The sequence below is a fragment of the Pagrus major genome, chromosome 9 (genome assembly GCF_040436345.1).
Source record: "Pagrus major chromosome 9, Pma_NU_1.0".
Classification (NCBI taxonomy): Eukaryota; Metazoa; Chordata; class Actinopteri; order Spariformes; family Sparidae; genus Pagrus; species Pagrus major.
Genome location: NC_133223.1, coordinates 31,857,394 through 31,867,406, shown reverse-complemented (window position 1 = coordinate 31,867,406; position 10,013 = coordinate 31,857,394). Strand labels below are relative to the sequence as shown.

Here is a 10,013-nt window from a genome sequence, read left to right as displayed (position 1 = left end):
CACACACTCATTCACACATAGAGCGCAGAACGATACTTAAAATTTACTGCTGCCTGAATGAAGGACATGTCAGATGGAGAGGGAGAGATAAAAACTGATGGGACAGATAAAGACTGATAAGACTCTCTGAAGAGCTACCATAAGTGTTCCACCTTTCCTCACTTACACATACAGAAAGAATGATTCTCTGCGTACACATTAACAGTTTATGAAATGCAAACAAGAGCTTGAATCACTGCATGAAGCTTTTAAAGGTCACGAACACCCTTGAAAATGTGTGGGATCTTAAAATGTTGGATTTTTGTCAGGCAAGTTATCAGATCTTTACAAAAGTCCCTAAAATCTTGTTTCAGGGTCACTGTTTAGTTTTGTCACTCGTGACGTTACAATATTACTGCCATTAAAAGTAAGTTGTGACATTACGGTGTTACCTACTGAGAAAAGTAACATGTTAGAGTACTTCAGAGTTACCAAAAATTACTGTAAAACCTCTTTGTGACTGGTTGCGTGTGTTGGTTATATTGTCCAGACAGCATGGAGCCAACTGTACATGTACCTTTGAGTGTTGACTCTACCGTCATGTTGTAGCCTTCTTTACGGCCCACAGTCGGTACCTCTGCAGCCTAATAATAGGAATGACAGACCCGATATAACATTTACATCTTTATTCTGCTAACAATCTGACAGTGAACTGGGCAGAGGCAGACAGTATTAGGCACAGCTGTTTCAGTGGGAACAATACAACACAGACTTATAGACGAGTATATGATGTTTAAAAATGCAACTAATGACAAACTAATGAGTGCTTACATAGAAGCGATAAAAGCACAAATACAATGAAACACGATGCTTCGGGGATTTTATTTTATTTTTGTGGCGACGAAAGGAAAGGACAAGCCAGCAGTTCTTTCCAGTATCGGATTACGTTTATGAAAAACTAAAATAAATAAATAACAGATTACTTGATTTGCAGCACTAACTACTATCCGAGTACTCTAACGGCTTACGTTGTAACAAGTTACCCTCAACAACTTCCTCAAAAATGACCTTCACTGTGCAGTTTGACACCAGAACAGTTGTTTTTATATTCATCTGCTGAAGCAGGAAAGTTTCTCTGTTCTCACCTGAACTTTTTAACACGTGTGCGTACAAAGATTATGTTGTGACATCACAACTACAGTACAGCCCAATAAACATTTTAACGAGTTCATGTTTCCATGCAAAAGCAAAACATATCGGACACAAACTTTGAAGCAGAGTCTTTTTGTTTGTCTTTAAATGGACTGTGTTTGGAGGAGATCTATAAGTTGAACCCTCTGTGTTTTGTTTTTTTAATCACAAATAAATGTGAGAGGAATTTCTTGTTGTCACAAATATAAAACTCTCTATAATCACTATAAACAGACGTCTTTAAGCAACGTAAAAGATTCTTTAATCAGAAGTGTTCTGGTTTCCGTTTGTATTCTGTGTGTAGCACTTTTGAGCGGGCTTTAGTTGTATCCAGTTAGTCCATGTGGAGAAGCAACAGAGGTGGAACGCATTGGACGAAATGTATTTGTGGAAGCCATCAACTGTCATCAGATGACTTTTAATCAGCTTTATTTAAATATAGCTGCACACATTTGCAAATATCTGTTTATAGAGATCAGTCAAAATGTCTGCAACGTCATGTCTCAGGTCGCTAATCAGAATATTAACAGTCATGGACGTACAATGAAAACTGGATACAGGTGAGGCCTCGTTCATTCCTCTGAAAGCTGCTCAGTGGTGCATGACGCCAAAAAAGTTCGACATGCAACAACGATTACTTTATACTTTGGATTAGACCTTTGTGTTCTCTCACTGAGCAGTTTTAATGTCTTTGCTTTCATGAGTCAGTCACATATTCAGCATATTTCTACTTTCAGAGAACACATGTTTCTTTACCTCCCAAATAAATCAGATTTTTGCCTTTTGCAAACATTTTGACTTGTCACGATGTGGTCAGGGTTAGAGAAGCACAGGTGGAGCAACGACTCTCTGGAAGCTGTGTCAGCAAACCACCTCGTCTTTATCCACAACTTTTAATCTCAGAATCCAAAGTGATTCCTTACATAACTCTACAGAAGTTGTAGTGTCATGATTATCTGTTCAGCCTGGCTTGCTAGTATGCTTATGTACTGTGAATTTCATTGCTTTGAATCATTACAGACAAAATCAAATTCAAATGATTGGATATCAGTTCCAGTGTTAGTCTGATGGAAATTTGTATTGTGAAAAATGCAGGTAGTCTGCAGCAAAAGTGTTGGCAATGTAGGCTTCTGCAAACCACTAATGTGTTGAGACTATACAATTCTTTATGTTGCAACTTTACATTTGTTTCGGTTCAATTTTCAGATTTATGTTGTTATATCTGTGCTCATGGTCTGGATGTGTTATGGCACAAACAAACATCGTGTTAGGTCTCAGAAAAGATCTTTTGTTGGTTACAAATTGTCCTGATGTCAAAAACATTTCACTTGTTGCCACAAACACAGCTGGTAAAAGTGGTTTTGCGCTTACAAATGTTGAAACACTGTCTCCAACAGCCGTCTCGTGTTTGGCAGCTGTTTCACCCGACTGTCACACACGTTGCAATCGACTTTAACAGAACCACAAACTCTGGGTTTAAATGTCCTCATTGAACCAAACTTATCTGGCAGTGATTCAACAATTTTATGTGTTGCAAAGGTTGTGTATATTGCCTGGTTCACTGTTGCACTGCAAGAAAATGCACAGATGACATTGTTGCTTTTATTGTACCCACTACATTTTATTGCATATGTTTCCAAACGTGTCCACAAAATGTGACTGATGCGTGAAAATCTTCCTAATGCTCCCCATTGTTCAGACTGCAGACACACCATTTATTTAATAGCGGCTTGAGCAGCTTTTATATTTTTATATATGACACGTTCTTTATGGTGTTGACTGGTTGTCCTTTAACTTTAGAGTTAAGGATTACCCGGATCATCCTGAGGCAGACACAAACCTCTTCAGCAGGACCCTGGAAGGTAAGAAAGACCCACTTTTGTAAAAAATTTAAAACTTAAGAAAAGCAGAAGGTTTTGTGTTTGTGCGAGGTGTTACAAAAAAAAGTTTAAGTCCATGAAGGCACAGACGATGAGCGTCAACTTTTGAACACTCTTACGTAACTGAAGAAAGACATTTTTATCACACTTGGCTTGAGCAGCAGGGAGTTTGACCCAAAGTGCCTATAAAAAATGATTCCTTCCCACTCGGACCTTTTTTTATTTTATTATTATCACTTTATAACTTTTTTTTATTATTTTTTTTTTACAGGTGACATAAAACCAAAAAGATTTAAATGTCACATTGAAAAAACAAACTGATATAATTAAATATAAATATAAAACACAAAATGGTTTTCCTCCACCGAGGATGTTATGTATACATCCGTGTTGGTTTGTCAGCAGGATTACACAAAAAGTACTGATTGGATTTTCACAAAGCTTGGATGGAGGATGGGTCTCAGCCCAGAATAGGCCCAATTAGCTTTTAGGGCGGATCTGGATAAAGGAACAGATGAAGGAATGTTTGTTTTCTTTAACAAGTGAGATACGGTGCTTTTGCTTGGATCTTGATGAAAAAAACCTGGTTTATCAAGGTGGTTGGTACCTGTGAGTGAGCACAACTTGATGCAGATCCAAATAAAAATCCAGATCTAGTTGATTTGATGTTTTATTTGATTTTCGCTTAGGATTGACTGGATTAAAGGTCGACTGTTTGGCCTTGGCGGAGGTCTAGTTGCATAAGTGTTGACCTCCTTCAGATAAATACAGTATGCAGCAGATGCATCCTAATCAGAAATTACAGCTGTGAAGTTATATGAACACTCATTTTTACTTATTCTTCAAAACACAGATCAGGTTTAGCAACAAAGTCTGGATTAGGTTGAAAACATTAGGATTGTTTATCAATAAGACTTACAGTAAATATTTTTTAATCAATTTCAGCAACTTGGAAATTGAGATTTAAAAGAAAAGATGTAAAATAAAGCTTGAGCAGGGAATCACCTGGGCAACAGGTGCTATACAGTTTGTATCGTCTTCCATATCAGCCATTTAACCCTGTAACTCAGTCGGCGTCTTCTCACACAGACTGTTGTTGTTGTTGTTGTTGTTGTTATTTACAGCTGTGCCCTGATTGGCCTTCCTGAACTCTGAGACTTTCACTGCCTCGGGGGGAACTTACCATTATTGCCAACTTCCTTAAACCTGATGGCAAATGTTTCAGAATGTTTCTTTTATTTAGTTATCCACTATGTGACTTGATGACACAAAATAGATAAAAGGAGGTCAAGGGGGTGATTTTTATAGGCACTGTGCAAAGAACCTTGGCACACAGGGTGTGTCTAAAGCATCCTCCTTCCTTACTGGCATTGCAGGGTGATGATGCTGCATAGCGTAGCAGCCAATAAAGTTTTTACACACCAAAGGGCAATAAAAGTTGGAGCTGCAGTCCAATCACACTGCACATTTGAGAATGATTATTTTATATGCATGTGCTTCTGAACACTGACCCCATAAAACAAAAGAAGTATTGGTTAATTTTTGATTTTTCTTCGCCCGATTTTTCCTCCCACTTTTGCGTGGCTGTGGCAGTGTGGGCATAAAGAGCAGTGAGCTGGACGCTTCCTCCTCACTGTCGCTATCGTCCTCTTGGATATTGGAGGAGGAGAAACTGGAGTCGTCCTGTGGAATCTTATGAACTCTGAGGAAGCTCTCCTCCAGTCTTCGCTGATCATCCTCCTCTTCTCCCGTCATATTAACCACAATGGCGACATATGCGGTGCCTGATGGCTGCGACGCTCTCGCCACAGTCTGCTCAGGCGCTGACTTTGAAGGCTGCCTTGCTCCTGTAAGTGACTTCAATGCGGTCCTGGGCGTGGTGCTGAGCTCGGTGCTCACCGTCATGCTCGCTATGATCATGTTCTCCATGGGTTGCACTGTTGAGGCCTCGAAGCTGTGGGGCCACATCAAGAGACCGTGGGGCATCTTCATCGGCTTCCTCTGCCAGTTTGGCATCATGCCTTTCACAGCCTTTGCCCTGTCGCTGGCCTTCAATGTGCTGCCTGTGCAGGCTATTGTGATCGTCATTATGGGCTGCTGTCCCGGCGGCACCGGCTCTAACATCATCTGCTACTGGCTGGATGGAGACATGGACCTGAGGTGAGGAACTAGCTGGGCCGGCTGGCTCAGTGGATAATCTAATGTTAGTTAAATGTGTTGTTTAGATGCCTGAATGCTGTCAAGCTATTTAAAAAACATGATGTGTTAACTGTCTGACAGGAGAGACGGGTGCTTGTTCTCAGTTTAAAGGAACACTGTGAGCACAAGACAGTTATACAGTTTATTGTGATATATGAGTTGTCACTGATCAAAATGATTACGCATGTATACATTTGCTAATTTGAAACCACAGAAAGCTGCACAGTAAACCTGTCTGTGTGTGTTCAGCATGGGTTTGAGACAGAACAACATTTAATTAACCCCCTGTTGGCAACTCGGTGAAATATTCGATACATAGCCCCATTTATAACCTAAATGTGTGTTCCCATGTGAGTTTCTAATGAGGCTGTCATGTGGTGACCATGTGAGGAATCATTCTCAGGACCCTCATGGGCCTCTTCTTGTGTCTTAAAGTTTATAGTATGAGGTCATATTTGGGCCAAAAGACCCACAAACAAAATCCCTCGGTTGCATTTTTCAACCACCTCGTTATTTTTGGAACATGTGCTGCTGCTTGAAAAATGAAATGTCATTAAAGAAGCGTGTTTGACATTTTTCTTGTCCGTATTCACCTCATCCTCAGTATCAGTATGACAGCCTGTTCGTCGATCATGGCCTTGGGGATGATGCCTCTCTGTCTGCTCATTTACACCACCATCTGGACCTCCAGCGGCAGCATCCAGATCCCATACGACAGTATTGGTAAGCAGAAAAACTAACAGTTGATTATACTTGTCCATACAGCAAAAAAACCCTAACATGTCTACTTTCTAAGGCATATACAGTATAGTATGTGTGTATGTGTATATATGTGAATAGAAGTATATGGATGGTTTATTTTAAAGAAAAAGTTAATTATCTACAAACCCCATGCTGATGGGGGACTATATGTTTTCATTAAACATTTCTGGAGCTTCACAGCAAAACAGCATTCTCCTAAACAACTGAAGCAGCTGGAGACTTGTTTTAAAATGAAAAAAACAACTAAGCACCACATTGATGTGAGAAGATCATAATCTTCACTGTAGCTGCTCAGCTAAAGGCTCCGTCTGAAATGGGTGTATGAGCTCGACGGGGTGTGGAGGGAGTAAATAACGTCTTTTCAAACGAATGGAGCCATTTCATGTTTTGTTGTTTTTTTATGTTATAAAACAAGTCCCCAGCTACTTCAGTTGTTTAGGAGAAGGCTGAAACGCTGTTTTGCTGTGAAGCTCCAGAAATGTTTTGTGGACTGCGACACCTGACTTTCCATCAGCATGGGGGGAGGAGATGATGGCTGATGATGATGATGTCTGTTCCAAACAGTACTAAACATGTTTATTACAATCCTACTGCATTGGATGATATGAAATCTGTGTATCCTCAGGTATCACTCTCGTGTCCCTTCTCATCCCGATTGCTCTGGGGATTTATGTTAAAAAGAGGTGGCCCCGCTTTGCAAAGAAGATTCTCAGGGTAGGAATACACTGAAACTTACTGCATCTATGTTGATGTTTAATGCATCCAGACATCTAAACCGATTCAACCGAGAAATCATTTTTGGGATTTGTTGTAACATTTAAATTTTGTGACTCTCTTTGTGTCTGCTGTGCACAGATCGGGTCCATTGCAGGCTTCGCTCTCATTGTCATCATAGCCGTGGTTGGTGGAGTTCTCTACCAGTCCTCCTGGACCATCGCTCCCTCCCTGTGGATTATTGGAACCATCTACCCCTTTATTGGTTTCGGCCTGGGCTTCATCCTCGCCCGCATTGCAGGTCAACCCTGGTACAGGTAAGGTGGCAGCATTGTCGTTGGGTTTGCATATAATAATTTTAATTATAAAAAGCCTGTTTCCTCGTTTTTCCCCTAACATGCTTTTTTTATATTATAGTTTAATGCTTTAATGCTGCAACGACAAAAAAACACTTATTTAGGATTCGGAAAAGATCATGTTTTGGCTTGAAATACCTATTTTGTGGCACATACACAGCTGGGGACGTCCCAGCTTCCCGTCAAAAAGTGTCGTAAACATGTAATGTGAACGTGGTTCGGCACATTTTGCGACACGTGCACATGCAGAAACGTTTAACATTTATCCTGGCGAGCGGGCTGCTACTGCATCAACAAACACATCTCCAAAAAAAATATATACTTACTTTGTTTATCATTCTCTGCTTTGTTCAGATGTCGAACCATTGCATTGGAGACGGGTTTCCAGAACTCCCAGCTGTGCAGCACCATCGTCCAGCTGTCCTTCAGCCCCGCTGAGCTGGAGATCATGTTTGCATTCCCTCTCATCTACAGCATCTTCCAGCTGGTGGTGGCAGTCCTATTTGTGGGAAGTGAGTATAGCAAGGCAGACATATGAAGTTAAGAATGGCAATTCTTGGCAAATGGCAAAAGTTTTTGCAGTTTTCGAGGATTAGTAGCATATCGTGAGAAGTGCATGGTGGCCTGTTATCAGGTGAACATATGGCCGGAGCTGTCTCACCCCTCCGTACACAGTTTCAAGGTTTCACTGGAAAGTTTTATGGTCAGGTAATACTAGAAAAGAAGTGGTTTGTATACCTGATTCTTGACCTGATACCTGTTCATATCTGATTCTTTGATACGATCAGCTGTGTTTATATAACTGCAAGGAAAAATGATACGAGCAGAGAAGGAGAGATGCTGCTTGTCTGCATAGAGTTCATGGACAATAATCAGATTTAACGACAATAAAGGATCTGATAAGAAGCTGTATAATTTATATAAAACAGACAGCTATTGTTAGCCCTTGTGCTAGCTTCTAGCTTATGCTTGCAGCTCTGTCCCTGCTATATTTATCTTTATTTATGTCTTCTATGTATTTAAATACAATAAAATGAAAGCGAACTAATAGCTAATAACAAAAAAAATGCACATGTGTGAGGAAAAACCCTCCCGAGGGCTCAAAAGGAACCCCAAAACAATGAAATTAAAGACCCGTAACTGCTTGCTGAAAACTTACACATTATGCAATCAAACAAGGCTTGATCTTGATATAGTAAAAATGAGTTAGTGGCAGTAAAGCCTTCTTTGTTGTAGACAACTCCCTTCAATCATTGTTTTATCATCCCTTTAAAGATTTTACAGTTTCCTGTTTTACCAAACAAGAACAGTTAAATGGCAGAAACAGAAAAAGTCGACCCCTAAATGACAGAAAATGTCCGGAGGAAAGGCTTATTCACTGAAACCTGGTCAATTTTAACGCTGTTTTAAAAAATAAATGACAAGGTCACTGATCTGAGTGTTTTTTCACTCGACAGGCTACCAGGTATATAAAAAGCATCTGCGCTGCGGTTCACCTGAAGAAGACCATGAGTCTGAAGTCGGCGATGGCGAGAAGAAGGACTGTGCTGTGGAGAACGGCGCCTTTGAGTGTGACGAGTTTGGCAACGGTGAAGAGAAGGATAAGGACACGAACAAGAACACCCAGCTGTGAGATTTCACACACCTTTAAAATCACAGACTCTGGACGATCAGTATGAACACCGAGAGCCTGACTCAACTGTGAACACACACTGCACTCTGCAGGCCGGAGGGGTGAAACCCACACGTCCTCACCAGTACGGCCAAAAATGACCATCGGCAGTGGAGGGTGCAGAGACTTAGACACTGAATTCTGTTGTGTTGAATTGTTTTGTCTTTGTAGTTTAATATTAGGCCGTCCTTTCCTTAATTTATTCATATAATTATTTAAAACGACTTTACTCTGTATGCTCTGTCAGAAATCCTGTTGTGTTCCCTGATCAACACATTACCACTTAACATGTCGATATAATTCAAACTGAATATTTTAAGCTATTTATGTGGATTAAACTGGTCCGCATACATATAAGTATACTGTAGATGTTTATGAGACGTTCATAATTTATCTGAGAAGACACCGAGCTGTGTCACATGAGGGGAATTATGTGTGCACATCTGACAGCCTGCTGTCGATCCCACTGACAGACTTTAACACTTATGTGTTAACACTAATAGGTTATGTATTTTGTATCCTCGTTCTCTTTTCTGATGTAGCAGATGAAATCAGCGTTTTTTACAGCCCAGCTTTGGGCCTCTAACACAAACTTCTGTTGTGGGTTCTCCTCTTTTTCAGTTCTTCTATACCTCATTTATGTTAGTGGATGAATAGATGTAGGAGTTGTTTTTAAAGGATAGGGTTTATAGCGGTTTGAGACTCATTCAACGCTCAGTTTTTTCCAGTTTTTAACATTTCGTAAGCTACTTTTTGTCAAATATCTGTCCCAACTGAAGAAACGGGTATAACATTATGATTACAGTATATTTATGATACATATTCAAACTTTAAAGCTGAGACAGACAGCGTGGTATTACAATATCACGAAGACAGCGTTAGCAACATGGCTACTGTCCATCGCTAAAAACAACTGTAAGAATCCTGATTCGACCTTCAACCTGGTCTTCGTGCTTTGAAAAGGCAGTCAAATACCTGGTTTTATTAATGAGCTTTGTTACTGACTGAACTCGTAGAACGAATGCCTGGTGGTGGGAGGAAACACATATTAGCGAGGGAACAGACTTGGACACAACACTGAGCAAATGCCCGTCCGTTCACTCTTGTTTTACCTCGGTCTCCATCACTCTCCCTCCTCACCTTCTTTGCCTCCTCGCTCAGTGGGTTTCTTTTTTCTGTTGCAGTGCAGAGTTTCCACAGTTATTCCAGTTGTTCCAGCATTACCTGGGGATAGAGACCAGGGAAACAATGACTCTTCTT

At 40.4% G+C, this 10,013-nt stretch overlaps 1 protein-coding gene across 1 annotated transcript; it reads left to right on the top strand.

The window, feature by feature from the left end:
• The first annotated feature begins 4,796 nt into the window (after window positions 1-4,796).
• On the top strand, window positions 4,797-9,030 carry slc10a2 (solute carrier family 10 member 2). The gene is made up of 6 exons (XM_073474197.1): window positions 4,797-5,210; window positions 5,854-5,972; window positions 6,637-6,725; window positions 6,867-7,042; window positions 7,436-7,593; window positions 8,539-9,030. The coding sequence occupies exons 1-6, from the start codon at window positions 4,816-4,818 to the stop codon at window positions 8,712-8,714; spliced, it is 1,113 nt and encodes a 370-aa protein (XP_073330298.1). The 5' UTR covers window positions 4,797-4,815; the 3' UTR covers window positions 8,715-9,030.
• The last annotated feature ends 983 nt before the right edge of the window (window positions 9,031-10,013 follow it).